Source organism: Oncorhynchus mykiss, chromosome 16 (genome assembly GCF_013265735.2).
Source record: "Oncorhynchus mykiss isolate Arlee chromosome 16, USDA_OmykA_1.1, whole genome shotgun sequence".
NCBI lineage: Eukaryota > Metazoa > Chordata > Actinopteri > Salmoniformes > Salmonidae > Oncorhynchus > Oncorhynchus mykiss.
This window is the reverse complement of record NC_048580.1, coordinates 9809494-9830325: the sequence shown is the minus strand read 5'-3', so window position 1 is coordinate 9830325 and position 20832 is coordinate 9809494. Positions and strand designations below refer to the sequence as shown.

General features: G+C 42.7%; 1 protein-coding gene across 1 annotated transcript in view; it reads left to right on the top strand.

The window, feature by feature from the left end:
• The window catches only part of LOC110492818 (voltage-dependent T-type calcium channel subunit alpha-1G-like), a 228544-nt gene that overhangs the window by 52063 nt on the left and 155649 nt on the right, over positions 1-20832 (top strand). The window contains 4 exon segments of the mRNA XM_036945869.1: positions 2399-2693; positions 4463-4555; positions 5631-6555; positions 6809-7197. Coding sequence (XP_036801764.1) covers positions 2399-2693; positions 4463-4555; positions 5631-6555; positions 6809-7197 — 1702 coding nt within the window.

The following is a 20832-nucleotide window of genomic DNA, read 5'->3' as shown; positions in this document are numbered from 1 at the left end:
GCCTCATCACAGTGATACATGGGAAAGAGAGGACCACAAGTGAGATTGGAGGAAGACCTTTACAGCCCCTACATTTTTAGACCACAGAGGGCCCTTTGAGAAATACATGTTGTATGACATCTCCACTATGGTTGTACTCATATGATTTACGACATTTCCTCGTAAGGAACTATTGTTCTTCTAACATATGGCTTTGTGAGGCCGTTTCTTTCCAATCTATTTTGCCAAACTTTTCAGGTTTTCTTGAAATGGTAGATGCCAGCATTTTGCATTTCAGAATAGTAGATAAAGCCATAGAAAGAGATTTCAACAGTGAGGAAATGTAATGGAAAGATGTCTTTAATTATTATAACTTTAATGATCACAGTTTAGCTGATGAATTATTCAGATTACTGCACACCTGTCACGTTCTGACCTTAGTTATTTTGTTATGTCTTTGTTTTAGTATGGTCAGGGTGTGAATTGGGTGGGTAGTCTATGTTCTTTTTTCTATGATTTGGTATTTCTGTGTTTGGCCTGGTATGGTTCTCAATCAGAGGCAACTGTCAATCGTTGTCCCTGATTGAGAACCATACTTAGGCAGCCTGTTTTCACCCTTGAGTTGTGGGTGATTATGTTTTCTGTTTAGTGTGTTTACCTTTGATGAGCTTCGGATGTTTTCACTCACGAGACTCCCAGTTATACAGCAAATGTTCATTTTGTTCCATAAAGATTATTTTTTATAGCCGAAATACCTAATTTTCTTGTTCACGTTTTGTTGAGAAATCCACCGGAAATTGCGGTCACGACAACGCCAAATTTGATCCATAATATCGACAGAAACATGGCAAACGTTTTTTATAATCAATCCTCAAGGTGTTTTTCAAATATCTATTCGATAATATATCAACCGGGACAATTGGCTTTTCGGTAGGAGCGATTGGAACAATGGCCGCCTTTGTCTATTACGCACAAATCACTCTGAGAGCCACCACCTGACCACTGACGCAATGTTGTCGTTCACGCTCATTTTTCAAAATAAAAGCCTGTAACTATGTCTAGTGACAGTAGATACATTAGGGAAGCCATAGAAAAAGGAATCTGGTTGATATCCCTTTCAATGGTCAATAGGGATGCATAGGAACGCAGAGGTTTCAAAATAAGAGTCACTTCCTGATTGGGTTTTTCTCAGGCTTTCGCCTGCAACATCAGTTCTGTTATACTCACAGACAATATGTTTACAGTTTTGGAAACTTTAGAGTGTTTTCTATCATAAGCTGTCAATTATATGCATATTCTATGGTCCTGAGAAATAGCCCGTTTACTTTGGGAACGTTATTTTTCCAAAAATGAAAATAGTGCCCCCTAGCCTTGAGAGGTTTTAAGGGCCCTCCACAGGGTATGGCATTGCAAAATTGGAGTGATAATGTTGCTTCTTCAAGATCCCTTTTACCGTGTACAAATCTCCCACTTTACCATCACCAAAGCTCCCCCAGACCATCACATTGCCTCCACCATGCTTGACAGATGGCGTCAAGCACTCCTCCAGCATCTCTTCATTTTTTCTGGGTCTCACGAATGTTGTTCTTTGTGATCCAAACATCTCAAACTCAGATTTGTCTGTCCATAGCACTTTTTCCAATCTTCCTCTGTCCAGTGTCTGTGTTCTTTTGCCCATCTTAATCTTTTAATTTTTTTGGCCAGTCTGAGATATGGCCTTTTCTTGGCAACTCTTCCTAGAAGGCCAGCATCCCGGAGTCGCCTCTTCACTGTTGACATGATAGGGAGCAGACTGGTAGTGTGGGAAGGTGGGTGAGATTGTTGGCTTCTGCTTGGCAGGTCAGGAGGAGTAATTTGACCTTGAAGGCTTTGACAAGGCTGTACATCTGATCTGCATAAAGGCCCCAAAACACCCTACATTCGTTGTCTACTTTCCTTTTCTTTGAAAACTAGCTAGCTACTATTTGTAACTGTGACATGTGTGTCAGCCTGACAGTCACTGTCTGTCCTCGTGCATTTGTTATTTATACATGACTTCAAAATAAATGTCCCACAAACGGTGGGAGTTAAATCATAACGCAAAGGCGAGTATTCATTGGGCTTTTAATTTGAATAACAAATACGTTTTTCAAAACTTTACTATCTCAAATGCTTTATGTGATCTTAGCATGGTTCCGTGGGCCGTATTGAATCAGGTCGTGGGCCGCGTACGGCCCCCGGGCAAGCCTTTACCCAGGCCTGATCTACATGGTTGATACTACAATGACCACATCTCTTCTTCCCTCTCTCCTGACCCTTCATTACACTAACTGTACTATTGTTTCCTCTCTCCTGAGCCTTAATCTGCTCTCTTCCTATAGCTACTAGAACCCTACTATAACAGTACACTAACTATACTATCGTTGCCTCTCTCCTGCAGTCCTCTGTCCATTGAACTAGAGACCTACTACCACACAGAGAACGATGACGAGAGTCCCTTCATCTGCTCCATGCCCAGGGAGAACGGCATGCGTCTGTGTTCCTCTGTGCCCATCTTGTATGAGGAGGGAGGTCTCCAATGTCAGATGGACATGAAGTCCTACAACAGCACAGACAACACCACCTGTATCAACTGGAACCAGTACTACAGTAACTGCTCGGCGGGACACGTCAACCCCTTCAAAGGAGCCATCAACTTTGATAACATCTGCTACGCCTGGATCGCCATCTTTCAGGTGAAGGAATGACATGGGCGTGTGTGTAAATATAGATTTGCATGTACAGTATGTGTATATGTAGTATATGTGATGGTATGCACAGAACCACACATGCACTCCACAAAGCAGAGTCAATTGTGTTGACCCGTTTAAAACGAAGGCATTTAAAGGTACAGGCTGGCAGAACTTCAGAATGGTCTCTCAGGAAGATGGCATTACGTTGGTACTTTAATATTTGGCAACGGGGTTAGAGACGGATGATCTTTGGAAATAGATTTTACTCCACGTCTTCTTTAAATGTACCCTTTGAAGCTTCATGGTAAAAGTGTTTAAATCTCTTTCTTGGTTTTAGTTTTTATTAAGTACGCTGAAACAGTTGACCACTTGACTGATCTCACTTTCACATAACTGTTGTCCTGCCCAGGGTGTATGTTTTAATTTAACCTTTAAAGTAATTTAAGAACAAATTCTTATTTTCAATGACGGCCTAGGAACGGTGGGTTTACTGCCTTGTTCAGGGGCAGAACAGCAGATTTTTACCTTGTCAGCTCAGCGATTCGATCCAGCAACTTTTTGGTTACTGGCCCAACACCCTAACCACTAGGCCCAACACCCTAACCACTAGGCCCAACACCCAAACCACTAGGCTACCTGCCGCAGACAGTGACAGTGAGGGCAATTGGTTGTCCTGCTGCTGTGTCTAAGGAATAGGGGTTGGTAGATTAAGAGAGAAGCAACAATTGTGATGATGGAAGCAAAGTGAAGTTCTTAATTTCATCTCCGTCATTCACTCTCTTATCAGCCTATTAATCGCAGTGCTTTTGTTCGAGTTTTAATTTGTCCCTGTGTTACAGTGGTGTCTTTACAGACTTTACAGATTGTTAAATTAAATGATTTCCCATCATAACTTACTGTCAGTAGTGCTGTGTTCTGTGGTATCAGGGTGAAACTCAAACGGAGAGCGAAAAAGACAGAGGTGGAGTGTTCTGTGAATGGTGCACTGGGGAGGGGTTGGAAATCAAAATGTCTGACACAATGTCTGTGCTTCTGTTGCTCTTGCTATCTCTCCCTGTCTCTTTCTTTCCCTATCTGTCTCTCTCTCTCTCTCTCTCTCTCTCTCTCTCTCTCTCTCTCTCTCTCTCTCTCTCTCTCTCTCTCGTTCTCTCTCTCTCTCTCTGTCTGTCTCTCTCTCTCCCCCTCCTCTCTATTTCTCCCCTTCCTTTCCCTTTCCCCCTCCTCTCCCCTCCTCTCTCTCTCTCCCCATCCTCTCTCTCTCTCTCTCTCTCTCTCTCCTCTCTCTCTACCCCCTCTCCCATCCTCTCTCTCTCTCCCTTTCCCCCTTCTCTCCCCTCCCCTCTCTCTCTCCTCCTCTCTCCCCCTCCTCTCTTTCTCTCCCCTTCCTCTCCCTTTCCCCCTCCTCTCTCGCTCTCTCTCTCTCTCTCTCTTTCTCTCTCTCTCTCTCTCTCTCTGTGTCTCTCTCTCTCTCCCCTCCTCGCTCTCACCCTCCTCTCTCTCTCTCTCTCTCTATCTATGTGTCTCTCTCTCTACCCCTCCCCTCTCTCTCTCTCTCTCTCTCTCTCTCTCTCTCTCTCTCTCTGTGTGTGTGTCTCTCTCCCCCCTCCTCCCCCCCCCCCTCTCTCTCTCCTCTCTCTCTCTCCCCCTCCTCTCTCTCTCCCCCTCTCCTTCCTCTCTCTCTCTCCCCCTCCCCTCTCTCTCCCCCCCTCCTCTCCCCCTCCTCTCTCTCCCCCTCCTCTCCCTTTCCCCCTCCTCTCTCTCTGTGTCTCTAGGTGATCACTCTGGAGGGATGGGTGGACATCATGTACTTTGTGATGGATTCTCACTCCTTCTACAACTTCATCTACTTCATCCTCCTCATCATCGTAAGTGACCAAATGCGTGAGTGAGAGAGAGAGAGAGAGAGAGAGAGAGAGAGAGAGAGAGAGAGAGAGAGAGAGAGAGAGAGAGGCATAGCTACTTATTCAAACACCTAGCAAACTTCTGACTCCTGAATGCCCTCCAAGGCCCGTATGTAAAGAGACGTCTGCTTCCAGAAACATGTCTCAGAACACCATCATCTGTTCAGTCTGAAACTCCCTCACCACGACACAGTGCACATCCTGGTGAAAGAGTACAGTATTATCTCCTCAAGCAAACCTACACAGAGGCTGGGAGGCTAGCCGGTAACTAGCCTGGGAGAGCTGGTTCACAGAGCTAGGGAAGCTGGTTCACAAAGCTGGGAGGCTAGCGGGTAACTTACCTGGGGACTGTCTGTTATGTGTATGTTAAACTCACAGTGGAGATGAGATGTAGCTGGAAAAACTCCCTAAAATGCATGGGGAGAGACTCCAACTGTGTGTGTTCTGGTAGTCCCTCTCCTAACTCTGTGTGTGTTTCGGGTTGTTCCTATCCTAACTCTGTGTGTATTCTGGTAGTCCCTATCCTAATTCTGTGTGTGTTTCGGGTTGTTCCTATCCTAACTCTGTGTGCATTCTGGTTGTCCCTCTCCTAACTCTGTGTCTGTTTCTAGTTGTCCCTATCCTAACTCTGTGTGTATCTGGTTGTCCCTCTCTAGATTGACTCTTTCTCGAGATTTTAACTCTGTGTGTTTGTGGTTGTCCCTCTCTTAATTCTGTGTATGTGTTTTGATTTTGATTAACCTTAACACTAAGCTTAACCACACTGCTAACTTTGGGTCTAGCCCTAACCTTAAATTAAGACAAAGAAGCAAGTTTTTGTTTTCATTAATTTTTACGATAGAGACAATTTTGCCTTTGTGGCAACTAGTGACAACCCCTAACTCTGTGTGGTTGTGGTTGTCCCTCTATTTATAGTTTAGTTTCTTTATTAGCACAAAAAAAGGAATGACAAACAGTGCAGATAAAATACATGTAAAAAGGTGTGCAAGACTCTTTCTAGATACTAACTTTGTGTTTGTTTCTGGTTGTCCCTCTCCAGATTGGCTCTTTCTTCATGATCAACCTGTGTCTGGTCGTCATCGCCACCCAGTTCAGTGAGACCAAGCAGAGGGAGAGCCAGCTGATGAGGGAACAGCGCATCCGTTTCCTGTCCAATGCTAGTACCCTGGCCTCCTTCTCTGAGCCGGGCTCCTGCTACGACGAGCTGCTCAAACTCCTGGTCCACGTCATCCACAAGAGGTTCAGGCAGGTGGCCCATGTCTGCCGGGCCATGATGCGCCGTGCTGGGATGAACATCGCAGCCTCTCCTCCTGCCCTGGAGAGAGAGAGGGAACGGGGGAGCCAGAGAAAGAGTAGGAAGACTTCGGGACAGGGTTCTGTGGTCTCCACAAAAGGGGCTATGTCTGTTCATTACTTGGTTCACCAACATCACCATCATCATTATCACTATCACTTAGTGAACGGGAGTGTGAGAGGAAGACTAGGGGGGAGAGGGGTGGCGGGGGTCGGGGGAGGAGGGGGTGAAGTGGAGATGGGTTCCCATAGCAACAACGGGGGCACTGGACGTCTCATGCTGGGTCCTCTTCCGTTCCCGACCTCTGACCTGAACTTGGCAAACCCGGTGTCACCGGCCAATCCCGCTCTGGGAACCGGCAGTGGCAACTCGTCATCAGTGCGGAGTACGTTACACACAGACTGCCACCTGGAGCCCAGCACCCCCACACTCCTCGCCCCCACCCCCTTCTCCCTGGCCCCTACGCCCATGTCCAGGCCTATGAAGAGGAACTCGGTGCCGTTCGCTGGTCCCAGACCTAAAAACTACCCCACCCTACAGCCCAGCACGCTAATGGAGTTTAGAAGTGGCAGTGTTACAGCTAATACCATTAGTAATATAAACCTCAATATACCCTCTCTACCCCTGGAGAGAGGACCACCGAGTGTGTTAGACGCACACACACCCACAGGTAAGCCATTAAACACACTCAAACCAATGTGAGAAAGACAGGAGTTAGAGGTGTGGTTCGACTGGTGTTTTTTGTCTTGTTTTAATTGTCATGCTGTGACTGTGATGATATAGGGACAAAAAGGGAACATTGCTTTTTCTGACGTGCAAATATCAACAAATGTTGATGACGTGATATATCTGGAACTATGACTGCTTTTCTTCTCCATCCCTCCTTCCCTTCATCCTCACCACCCCTCCCTTCCTCCCTCCAGCCCAGCTCTCACCACATGACCCGAGTGCCATCGGAACCCTGGACCCCTCGTTCACCTTTGACCCTGAGTCGTGCCCCTACTGTGTCAAGGCTCTGTCCGGGGAGTCAGAAGGCACAGACGGAAACGAGACCCCCGGGGAATCAGACAGCGAGGGCGTCTACGAGTTCACCCTGGACCTCCACCACAGGGACCGCAGGGACCGTCGGGACAGCCGTCAGCCCAGGAAGAGGCAGCGAAAGCTGGGTACCACGGTGGGGAGAGTGGTCCGGGCCTGGAGGCTGGTGTGTGATACATTTAGGAAGATAGTGGACAGCAAGTATTTTGGAAGAGGAATCATGATCGCCATTCTGATTAATACACTGAGTATGGGGATTGAGTATCACGAACAGGTGAGTGTGATTTGGTTGTTTGTACAGTATATCTTGTGGAGGATTGCGTGTGTGTTGGTGTAGGACCCTGGGTAGGTTGGGATTGGAGAAGCCAATCTGTAGTCTGAGGACTATTCCCTGTAAGGTCAGTGGTTCAGACTGTGTGTAGCCGTGTGCAGTGAACCTCTCTTGGCCTTTGCTCAACTTCATTCCCTGAAGGACGAAGAGAAATTCCCTATTGTCTCAATCCTCAGAGCTTTTCAACTCTGGACTGTCTTGTTTACAGGAGCATATTGGTGTCCATGTGAAGTGCAGGAGAGCCTGTGTGTGTGTGTGTGTGTGTGTGTGTGTGTGTGTGTGTGTGTGTGTGTGTGTGTGTGTGTGTGTGTGTGTGTCTGTGTGTAAAGGGTGAGGACGGACCCAAAACATCTGAATTCCAGGGCTTATTGGCATGGGAAACGTACATTTACATTGCCAAAGGAAGTGAAATAGATAATAAACAAAAGTGAAATGAAAAAAAAAAAAAAAACAGTAAACATTACATTCAGAAAAGTTCCAAAATAATAAAGACATTTCATATTATGTGCAAGTAGTTAACTAGAGAATTACAAAAGGGAAAATAAACTTAAATATGGGCTGTATTTACAATGGTGTTTGTTCTTCACTGGTTGCCATTTTCTAGTGGCAACAGGTCACACATCTTGCTGCTGTGGTATTTCACCCAATAGATGTGTGAGTTTATCAATATCCTTAAGTTTGGGTCAGTCACAGTGGTCAGGGATTCTGTCACTGTGTACTCTCTGTTAAGGGCCAAATAGCATTCTAGTTTGCTCTGTTATTTTGACAATTCTTTCTAATGTGTCAAGTAATTATGTTTTTGTTTTCTCATGATTTGGTTGGGTCTAATTGTGTTGCTGTCCTGGGGCTCTGTAGAGTCTGTTTATGTTTGTGAACAGAGCCCCAGAACCAGCTTGCTTAGGGGACTCTTCTACAGGTTCATCTCTTTGTAGGTGATGACTTTGTTATGGAAGGTTTGGAAATCGCATCATCTTAGGTGGTTGTAGAATTTAACGGCTCTTTTCTGGATATTGATAATTAGCGGATATCAGCCTAATCCTGCTCTGCAGTTATTATTTGGTGTTTTATGTTGTACACTGATGACATTTTTTCAGAATTCTGCATGCATAGTCTCAATTTGGTGTTGTTCCATTTTATGAATTCTCTCCCTCTTTCTCTCTCTCTCTCTCTCTCTCTCTCTCTCTCTCTCTCTCTCTCTCTTTATCTCTCTTTATCTCTCGTGTTCAAACCGTAGCCTGAAGGGAGCACGACACCAGATATATTTTGTGTGTGTGTTAGAGAGATAGTTTGTGTGTGTGATTATGAGAGAGAGTTTGTGTGTGTGTGTGTGTTAGGGAGGGGTTGGGGGAGAAGAGAGTCCACCTTCCCTTTCTGATTGAGTGTTCCAACGTTCCAGCTTCCCTGTGTAGTTTTCCTCAGATTCTTCCGTCTTTTTTATCCCCCAGCCGACCTACATGGTGTGAGTTTGTGTGTGTTTGTGTGTGTGTGCAGGGCAGAGCAGGCATCCAGATTCACAGGGTTACTACCCAGTCGCTCAACAAATACTACCAGACGCCAATTACACACACACGCTCTCTCGCTCTCGCTCTCTCACACACACTTTTACCAGACGTGCACACACACACTTTCTCTCCTGGTTTTAGGAGAGAGTTTTATAGTTTTCCTCCCCTATCCCTCCCTCTTCTCTTCTCCCTCGATATCCTCTTGTGTTTGCTCCCTCATTCCCTCTCCCTCGTTCCCTCTCCCTCATTCCCTCTCCCTCGTTCCCTCTCTTTGTCTGTGTTCTTCTGACATGAATTCCTGCTCTCTAGATGAGGCTGAGAAAGTTATTTTTTGAGTGTGTGCTAGAGTGTGAATATATCCGTACTTGTGAAAAGTTTGGTGAGACAAAACATTGAGCTACGCTACTCCAATCCTCCAACCAGCTAATACATCCAATATCCCCAATAAGCTCTTTCTCATTCCCCTTTCTCTAAGGAGATGCTGACTCTGAAACTCTACCGCATGTACTGTACATACTCTGTTAAAATTGTCAGGGGGATAGAGGAAGGTGGAAGAGAGTGGGAATCTTGTAAAATAAAAGGAGAGGTTATTTGTGCCAGACATTCCAGTCTTAAGGCTTACCCAGAACCAGACCTCCATGTATTCTCTACAAATATTTTACTAGAAACTACCAGATATCCCACTCCCTACTCTCTCCATATCTCTCTCTCTCTCTCTCTCTCTCTCTCTCTCTCTCTCTCTCTCTCCCCATCTCTGTCTCTTTCTCTCTCTCTCTCCCCCTCTCTCTCTCTCTCTCTCTCTCTCTCTCTCTCTCCCTCTGTCTCTCTCCCTGTCTCTCTCTTGCTCTCTCTCTTCCTACTCTCTCCATCTCTCTCTCACTCTCTCTCTCGCTCTCTCTCTCTCTCTCCCTCTGTCTCTCTCCCTGTCTCTCTCTCTCTCTCTCTCTCTCTCTCCCCCCATCTCCCTCGCTCTCCATCTCTGTCTCTCTGTCTCTCTCTCTGTCTCTCAATTTAAATTAAATTAAATTAAATTGACTTTATTGACATGGCAAGTTCATTAGTACTTACATTGTCAAAGTATACATATCAAAAAATAAAAATAAAATAAAAATATATTTATATGTAAATAAAAGGTGGGACCAACAGCAATAATAATAGGAGTAGTGGACATGGGATTGCCATTAACAACAACTCCAACAACAATATTAATGAGAACAACATTACATTAAAACAATGGTAGTATACCAGTGTCAACGTGACTGAGAAGACACATGACGTGGTATGAAAGACAAAACAAAACGGGAAATGTTATCGACATACTTTGCACTTTTCACTGGCTGTCCCTCAGGTTGTGGCAGGAGGAGACATATTTGGCTGCCAAAACTGCACAATTGCTTTTCACCCAATAAATATTAGATTTTTTCTTCCATCTTTTATAGTTTCAAATTCTTTGAATTGAATTATAATTTGGGGAAAGAAATATTCTCTTAGGTCTGAGTATTTGTCACAGTGTAATAGGAAATGCAGCTCTGTCTCTACCTCTCCCCTGGTGCAGAGTGAGTACAGCCTGTCCTCTCTGGGCAGCCAGGTTTGTCTGTGACGACCGGTCTCTATAGCCAGACTGTCCTCTCTGGGCTGCCAGGTTTGTCTGTGACGACCGGTCTCTATAGCCAGACTGTGCTCACTGAGTCTGTACCTAGCCAATGTTTTCCTCAGTTTTCTATCAGTCACAGTGGTCAGATAGTCTGCCACCATGTACTGTCTGTTTAGAGCCAAATAGCACTGAAGTTTACTTAGATTTGTTTGTGGTGTCTTCCCAATAGGTGATATATTTTTGTTTTTGTTTTGTGATGATTTGGTTGGGCCAGATTTTCTGAGTGCTGTCCTGAGGCTCTATGGGGTTGGGCCTCAGAACCAGCTGGCTGAGCCTCAGAACCAGCTGGCTGAGGGGACTCTTCTCTTGTTTCATCTCTTGACATTGTAGCGCTGTGTGATGGAATGTTTTGTGGTCACTTGTTTTTAGATGGTTGTAAAATTTGATGGCTCTTTTTTTCTATCTGAATGAGGAGGGGCTATTGGCCCAATTCTGCTCTACATGCGTTATTTGGAGTTTTTCTTTGCACTTGCGATACAGTCTTGTAAAACTCTGCATGCAGTATTTCAATTGGATGTTTGTCCCATTTGGTAAATTCATTATTAGAGATTGGACCCCATACTTCATTGCCATATAGAGCAATTGGTTCTATAACTGATTACATTTTTTTTGGTCAGATTCTAGATGGAATTTCGATCTTGATGCTCCTTTTAATGGCATAGAATGCTCTTCTTGCTTTGTCTCTCAGCTCATTCACAGACATGTGAAAGCTACCTGTGTTGCTGATATTTAGTCCTACATATGTGTCGTTTTTGGTGGGTTCTAATAGAACTGTGTCCAAATAGAATATATATTTGTCATCCTTATTTCGAAACCTTTTTTGGAATATCAATATATTTGTTTTTTTTAGGTTAACGGTCAGAGTCCAGGTCTGACAGAACCTTTGAAGATGATCTAGGTGCTGCTGTAACCCCTCTTTAGTGGGAGACAGCAGCACCAGGTAATCTGCGTACAGCAGACACCTGATTTCAGTGTTGTGAAGGGTGATACCAGGTGTTTCTGATTCTTCTATGTTCTATGTTCCGATTCTTCTATGGTTTTGCCAATTCATTAATGTAGATGTTAAATAGTATTGGACTTATTGGGCAGCCCTGTTTCACTCCCCGTCCCTGAGAGAAGAAGTATGTTTGCTTGTTGCCAATTTTAACCGCACATTTGTTTTTAGTGTACATTGATTTAATAAAATCATATTTTCCCTCCAATAACACTTTCTATTAGTTTATAAAAAATACCTTTGAGACTCCCAGTTAGACAGCAAATGTTCATTTTGTTCCATAAAGATTATTTTTATAGTCGAAATACCTCCTTTTGTTGTTCACGTTTTCTTGAGAAATCCACCGGAAATTGAGGTCACGACAACGCCCAAAAAATTACAAATTAGATCCATAATATCGACAGAAACATGGCAAACGTTTTTTATAATCAATCCTCAAGGTGTTTTTCAAATATCTATTCGATAATATATCACCCGGGACAATTGGCTTTTCAGTAGGAGCGAGAGGAACAATGGCCGCCTTTGTCTATTACGCACAAATCACTCTGAAAACCACCACCTGACCACTGACGCAATGGTGTCGTTCACGCACATTTTTCAAAATAAAAGCCTGAAACTATGTCTAGTGGCTGTAGACATATTAGGGAAGCCATAGAAAAGGGAATCTGGTTGATATCCCTTTCAATGGTCAATAGGGATGCATAGGAACGCAGAGGTTTCAAAATAAGAGTCACTTCCTGATTGGGTTTTTCTCAGGCTTTCGCCTGCAATGTCAATTCTGTTATACTCACAGACAATATTTTTACAGTTTTGGAAACTTTAGAGTGTTTTCTATCATAAGCTGTCAATTATATGCATTTTCTAGCATCTGGTCCTGAGAAATAGGCAGTTTACTTCGGGAACGTTATTTTTTCAAAACTAAAAATAGTGCCCCCTACCTTCAAGAGGTTAATTAATAGTGTCTTGTTCTTCTGCTGTTCTAGCATTCAGGTCTCCACAGACCAGTACATTGCCTTGGGCCTGAAAGTGACTAATTTCCTGCTCTAGAATGGAGAAACTCTCTTCATTGAAGTAGGGTCTCTGAGGGGGGAATGTATGTGGCACAGAGGAAGATGTTTTTATCTGTCAAGATAGCCTCCTTGTTGATTTTTAACCAGATAAAGAAGTCTTCTGTTTGAAGTAATTAGTTCAGATTTATACCATATTAGCATTCCCCTTGAGTCTCTGCCCTGTTTGATTCCTTTTAATTTAGTGCATGGTATGATTATCTCCCTATAACCTAGTGGACAGCCAGTGGAAACATCACCTCTACACCATGTTTCCTGTAGTACTACAATATCAACATCATCAATTTCTTTCAGGAAGTCTGGGTTTTTGCTCTTTAGTCCAAAAGCAGAGGACTTCAATCCTTGTAAATTCCAACATGCAACTTTTTTTTCTTTGCCTTCAAAATGAGACAAACACTCACAATCCAACAATAACTATTAAAATAGGATTTTTTTCTTATTATGCAAATGTGATTTGATTATCATTTAAGATATAATTTGTGTCATGACAATTGGGTGGGTGTAGTGTGAGGATGGTGAAGTTATTGTGCTCATCTTACCATGACCCTCGGCCTATCACATGTGAGCATGGTAGACTCAGCATGTGTTTAATTAAAGTCACTCATTTTGTTGGTGGGGGCTGGTTCAGCTGCTCCTCTCACAGCCTGTGTGTAGCTCTGCCTGCTGGGCTGTGGTTCCTCCAAGTGTGGGTCTGCGGTGGGGGCAGGGGGGTGGGAGGCCTCGTCTGGGTGACTCTGAAGTTGGGCTGGGGTGGTCTGTGTCTGGGCATTGCGGATGGTGGTGCTGTGGCCTTGGCTGGGGGGTCCAGGGTGCTGGTCTGGGGTTTCGTCTCCTGTACAGGTGAACATGGTCATAGAGATAGTCCAGATCGAGGGTGGGGTGGTGGGCCAGGTCACAGTGCACAGTCCAGGGAGAGGCTGGCGTTCATTCTTTGTATTGTGGCAGGATGGAAGTCCTTCCTCTGTAGAAGGGTTGACACCATGATCCTTGAGTTGGGGAAGATTGTGGAGGCCTTCTCGATTACTCCCTGTAGTGAGGTCGTCACCCTCTCCTGCTGAGCATGCAGCGTCGTTGCTTCTGGTATGTATGATTATGTGGCTTGGCGACCCGAGATGTGCCTTATCAAGCAGCTCCATGGCACTCTGCGTTGTTGGGCCTTGGACCTTTCTCGTTTTGTGTCTATAGAAAAGTTTATTCTCCTGAACAAACTTCCCATTTGAGTCCATCAACAGGACAGTGTCAGCCAGTGTTTATTCTTGGCTCAACCAGCCAGGCTTCCCCAGCCCTGCCTGCTGCACCTCTCCTCCCCAACCCACATTTACATCAACATCAGCTGGATTCAAATTAAATTACTAAACATATATTTAATTTTCATGAAATCACAAGTGCAATATAGCAAAACACAGGTTAGCCTGTTGTTAATCCACCTTGCGTGTCAGATTTCAATAAAGCTTTTTGGCGAAAGCATACCAAGCGTTTCTGTAAGAACATCTCTCTTAGTAGACAAAATATTACAAACAGCTAGCCGCCAAGTAGATTGGTCACGAAAGTCAGAAAAGCAATCAATTAAATTTCTTATCTTTGATCTTCGGATGTTTGCACTCACGAGACTCCCAGTTACACAATAAATGTTCCTTTTGTTCCATAAAGATTATTTTTATATCCAAAATACCTCCATTAGTTTGGCGCGTTATGTTCAGAAATCGAAGATGAAAATTCGCAGACGAAAATAGTATCCGTAATGTTCACAGAAACATGTCAAAGTTTTTTATAATCAATCCTCAGGTTGTTTTGTCAATATATAATCGATAATATATCAACCGGGACTTTAGCTTCGTCAATAGGCTTTTCGCACCAAAGTACATTCATCTTTAGCAGACAGAACGCTTCTCCTTCCTGAGCGGTATGATGGCTGCATGGTCCCAAGGATGAGGAGGTCTTGGCTGATTTCTTTTGATTTTCCCATGATGTCAAGCAAAGAGGCACTGAGTTTGAGGCTAGGCCTTGAGATACATCTACAGATACACCTCCAATTGACTCAAATTATGTCAGTTAGCCTATCAGAAGCTTCTAAACCATGACATCATTTTCTGTAATTTTCCAAACTGTTTAAAGACACAGTCAACTTAGTGTATGTAAACTTCTGACCCACTGGAATTGTGATGCAGTGAATTATAAGTGAAATAATCTGTCTGTAAACAATTGTTAGAAAAATCACTTGTGTCATGCACAAAGTAGATGTCCTAACCGACTTGCCAAAACTATAGTTTGTTAACTTCTTTGGGATATTCGGGATGGTAGCGTCCCACCTCAAAAACAGCCAGTGAAAGTGCAGGGCGCCAAATTGAAAACAACAGAAATCCCATAATTAAAATTCCTCAAACATACAAGTATTTCAAACCATTTTAAAGATACACTTGTTGTAAATCCAGCCACAGTGTCCAATTTCAAAAATGCTTTACGACGAAAGCACACCAAACGATTATGTTAGGTCATTACCTAGTCACAGAAAAACACTGCCATTTTTCCAGCCAAAGAGAGGAGTCACAAAAAGCAGAAATAGAGATAAAATGAATCACTAACCTTTGATGATCTTCATCAGATGACACTCATCAGACTTCATGTCACACCATACATGTATGTTTTGTTCGATAAAGTTCATATTTATCTCCAAAAATCTCAGTTTACATTGGCACGTTACGTTCAGTAGTTCCAAAACATCCAGTCATTTTGCAGAGAGCCACATACATTTACAGAAATACTCATAATAAAAGTTGATAAAAGATACAAGTGTTGTGCATGGAATTTTACATCCACAGCAACCGCTGTGTCAGATTTCAAAAAAGCTTTACCGAAAAAGCACACCATGAAATAATCTGAGTACAGCGCTTAGGCAACAAAACAAGCCATAAAGATATCCGCCATGTTGTGGAGTCAACAAAGTCAGAAATAGCATTATAAATATTCACTTACCTTTGATGATCTTCATCAGAATGCACTCCCAGGAATCCCAGTTCCACAATAAATGTTTGATTTGTTCGATAAAGTCCATCATTTATGTCCAAATACCTCATTTTGTTAGCGCGTTTAGTACACAATCCAAACTCACAATGTGCGGGCAAGTCCAGGAGAAAAGTCATATTACAATTCTTAGAAACATGTCAAAAAGTATAGAATCAATGTTTAGGATGTTTTTATCATAAATCTTCAATAATGTTCCAACCGGAGAATTCCTTTGTCTGTAGAATTGCAATGGAACGCAAGCTAACTCTCACGTGTGCTCGCGTGATCAGCTCATGCCACTCTGGCAGACCTCTGACCCATTCCCCCCTCCTTCACAGTAGAAGCATCAAACAAGTTTCTAAAGACTGTTGACATCTAGATGAAGCCGTAGGAAGTGCAATATGACCCCATAGCCACGGTATATTCGATAGGCAATGACTTGAAAAACTACAAACCTCAGATTTCCCACTTCCTGGTTGGATTTTTTCTCAGGTTTTTGCCTGCCATATGAGTTCTGTTATACTCACAGACATCATTCAAACAGTTTTAGAAACTTCAGAGTGTTTTCTATCCAAATGTACTAATAATATGTATATATTTGCAACTGGGCCTGAGTAGCAGGCAGTTTACTCTGGGCACCTTATTCATCCAAGCTACTCAATACTGCCCCCCAGTCCCAAAGAAGTTAACAAGACATTTGTGGAGTGGTTGAAAAATATATATGTTTTGTACACTGACATCTTATTGATGTCACTTGTTAAATCCACTTCAATCAGTGAATATAGATGTAGATGAAGGGGGAGAAGGAATTTTTATACCTTGAGACATGGATTGTGTATGTGTCATTCACAGGGTGATTTGGAAAGAGAATGTTTTTTAGTTTTTGAACAGAGTTTGGTAGTAGGTGCCAGGTGCAACATTTTGTTTCAAGAACTGCAATGCTGCAAGGTTTTTCACCCTCAACAGTTTCCTGTGTGCGTCAAAAATGGTCCGCCGTCCAAAAGACATTCAGCCAACTTGACACAACTGTGGGAAGCATTTGAGTCAACAAGGGGTTGCCTCCCTGTGGAATGCTCTCAACACAAAAAGCAAGTTCTGCAGGCTCTAGTTCTGTCTAATCTTGATTATTGTCCAGTCGTGTGGTCCAGTGCTGCAAGGAAAGACCTAGTTAAGCTGCAGCTGGCCCAGAACAGAGCGGCACATTTTGCTCTTAATTGTAACCAGAGGGCTGATATAAAATACTATGCTTTTTTTTTTTTACCTTTATTTTACTAGGCAAGTCAGTTAAGAACAAATTCTTATTTTCAATGACGGCCTATGAACAGTGGGTTAACTGCCTGTTCAGGGGCAGAACGACAGATTTGTACCTTGTCAGCTCGGGGGGTTGAACTCGCAACATTCCAGTTACTAGTCCAAGCTCTAAGCACTAGGCTACCCTGCCAGTCTCTCTTGGATAAGAGTTGAGGAGAGACTTAAAAAAAAAAAAAAAAATTCAATTTTTTGCTGTCAACTTACACACAGCTCTGACACACACAATTATCCCACCAGACATGCCACCAGGGGTCTTTTCATAGTCCCCAAATCCAGAACAAATTCAATAAAATATCCAATATTATATAGAGCCCTTATTGTATGGAAATTCCTTCCATCTTATATTGCTCAAATAAATAGCAAACCTGGTTTAAAAACAGATAAAGTGACACCTCATGGCACATCTTCTCTGTCCTATTTGACCTAGATAGTTTGTGTGTATGCATTGATATGTAGGCTACGTGTGCCTTTAAAAAATATGTATGTAGTTCTGTCCTTGAGCTGCTGTTTTCTATTGATGTTCTGTATTATGCCATTCTGTATTATGTTTCATGTTGAACCCCAGGAAGAGTAGCTGCTGCTTTTGCAAAAGATAATGGGGATCCTAATAAAATTCCAAATACCTTGTAAAGTCTATGCCCTGAGGAATTGAGTCTGTTCTGAAGGCAAAAGGGGGTGTACAACTCAATATTAGGAAGGTGTTCTTAATGTTTTGTACACTCACTGCATATGGTATATACATTGCCTTCAGGAAGCATTCACACCCCTTGACTTTTTCCACATTTTGTTGTGTTGCAAAGTGGATTAAAGTTTATGTAATTGTCATGTTTCTTCAACAATCTACACAAACTACTGTAAATGAATGTTTTAATGGAAAATTAAACACTAATATATCTTGTTTAGATAAGTAGTCAACTCCCTGAGTCAATGCATGTTTAGAATTACCCTTTGCAGTGATTACAGCTGTAAGTCTTTCTTGGTAAGTCTGTAAGGGCTTTGCACGCATGGATTGTACAATATTTGCCAATTATTCTTTGCCCAAAATGCTAGACAGACATTTTAAATGTGCACAAGGCGAGACCCAGATGAAAACACGGGAGGCAGATGGTTTGAGTCTTTGATATTTATTACATCCAAAAGGGGTAGGCAAGAGAATGGTCATGGTGGACATGCAAAAGGTCAAAACCAGTTCAGAGTCCAGGAGGTACAGTGTGGCAGGCAGGTTCGAGGTCAGGGCAGGCAGAAGGGTCAGGCAGACAGGCACAGAGTCCAGAAAACAAGCAATGGCCAAATCCAGGAGGACTAGTAAAAAATAATGGAAACGTCAGGAGCACGGGAAAAACACTGGTTGACTTGGAACATACAAGATGAACTGGCACAGAGAGACAGGAAACACAGGGGTATATACACCAGGGATAACAAGCAACACCTGGAGGGCATGGCGCAATAACAAGGACAGGTGAAACCTATCAGGGTGTGACACATTTTCAGATTTTGCAAAGATTTTCAAGCCGATTTAACTCAAACTGTAACTAGGCCACTCCGGAACATTCAACGGCATCTTGGTAAGCAACTCCAGTGTATATTTGGCCTTATGTTTTAGGTAATTATCATGCTGAAAGGTGAATTTCAAATCAAATCAACATTTATTTGTCACATACACATGTTTTGCAGATGTTATTGTAGTGAAATGCTTGTGTTTCTAGCTCCAACATTGTAGTAATATATAATATATATAATAAGTAATATATATGAGCAATATCTAATAATACACACAATCGAAAGTAAATGAATGGAATTAAGAATACATAAATACAGTATATACATATGAGATGGGTAATGCAAAATATGTAAACATTATTATTAAAGTGACTAGTGTTCCAATTATTGGGCAGACCACCACCCTCTGGAGAGCCTTACGCTTGTGGGTGGTGCAGTTGCCGTACCAGGCGGTGATACAGCCCGACAGGATACTCTCAATTGTTAATCTGTAAAAGTTTGTGAGGGTTTTAGGTGCCAAGACACATTTCTTCAGCATCCTTAGGTTTGTGCTTTAAAAGTCTCTCCTCAACTGAGGGACCTTACAGATAATTGTGTGTCTGGTACAGAGATATTGTAGTCATAAAATAATAATGATAAACACTATTATTGCACACAGAGTGAGTCCATTCAACTTATTATGTTACTTAATCCATTTCTCCTCCTGAACTTATTTATGTTTGCCATAAAAAAAGTTTGATGACTTTTTGACTCAAGACATTTCAGTGTTTCTTTTTTTATTAATTCCTGAACATTTCTAAAAACATAATTCCATTTTGACATTATGGGGTATTGTGAGTAGATGAGACACAACATCTGAATTTACTTCATTTTAAATGGATCTGAAACCTAAAAAAAGGTGTGGAAAAAGTCAAGGGTGTGAATACTTGAAGGCACTGCATTTGTATTATTTTCTTAAAGCGGTTGTGACGCTCATCATCCATAATCGTCTGATGCATGAGTATAGAATTACCGTGCCAGCCCATCAGTCATTGGGTCTGTGGTTTCTAACAAACATACAAAAATGGGTCAGGTAAAATGGGATGGAATCCACTCTTGCACAATGTGTTACACAAACACACACACACACATGTGGTTTGCGTGTACGCCTGTTGCTTTACGCCTGTTGCCTTTTCACTCGCTGTTGAAGATACATCAGCTTCCAGCTGATATACTCCAGACCTCTGATCCCTGCTTCTTATCAAACACAGACACAACCTGAAACACCCAGCTTGACATTCCTGAAACTCCTTATGCAGTAAGGTTAAGACGGGAGGAAGGATGAGAGGGGAGGAGGGGCAGAGGGAAGGAGGGATTGAATGGATGGAAGATGTATCTGCTATCTCTCCACAGTTACTGTGAGAACATTGCCTTTTATGGTGTGTGTGTGTGTGTGTGTGTGTGTGTGTGTGTGAATACTTGTCCTGCTGCCAACTATATGACACAGGCTGATCTTTTTAATCAAAGGGCAGTTTTCTTCTTTACATGAGGGAGTCGCTCCCTCGTTCTATAAAGGAAACCAGTGAGTGAAGGGATTAGCCTTCAACCGCTCCCACCCGTCCCTTGGCATCCATCCATCTCTCTTCCTTCCTCTATTTGACTCTTCTCTACTGTCATTCTTCCCTCCACCCTGTCCCCTCTTTCCTCTCAGCAGCGGTTTGCTTATGGTGGGATTTTTTTCCCCCGACCTTCTTTCAATCTCTCTCGTTCTCTCTCGCTCTCCATCTTTCTTTCTCTTACCCTGTTTTTTTTTACAGTTTTGTTGTTAATAAGGAAACTGAGGTTTCAGGCTCTGGGGAGGGAGGGTGGTGGTGTGGCTGACATCTTGTCTTCCTGGTCTACATTCCTCTAGTCAAGTAGGATACATGTTATCTCAGCTCACAGTAACACCAGTCGAGAGTCAATCGACCTTTCCTCTTTTAGTGATAGGTAAAATGTAGGGGCGGCAGATCATTCCAATATTTTGGAGAGGGGTTTGTTTACAGCTCTTTTTGTGCAGCCGTGAGTGAGAGTGTCATTCCAGTTTTTTTAATATGTTGTGTCATGCTAAAACATGCTTTATATGACTATAGCCAGTGATGGTGTTTTGTGAAAGACTCATGTGTGGCCTTGAGTCAATTGAGAACTGTTAACTAAGTCAATAGTTCTCAGTTCTCTCCTCAGGGACCCCCAGCCATTCCAGACCTAGCACACCTGATTCAACTTGTTAATGACCCTATTTTTCAAATTTCGCCTAAAATGACATGCCCAAATCTAACTGCCTATAGCTCAGAACCTGAGGCAAGGATATGCAGTTTCTTCATACCATTTGAAAGGAAACACTTTGTTGAAATGTGATTAATGTATGATAATATAACACATTAGATCTGGTAAAAGATAATACAAACAAAAAAACACGTGTTTTCATATTTTATTTTTTAATTATCTTTGAAATGCAAGAGAAAGGCCATACATTCAGATAGGAATTTAGATGTTGTCCCCAAGATGACAGCAGTGTGTGTGTGCAAA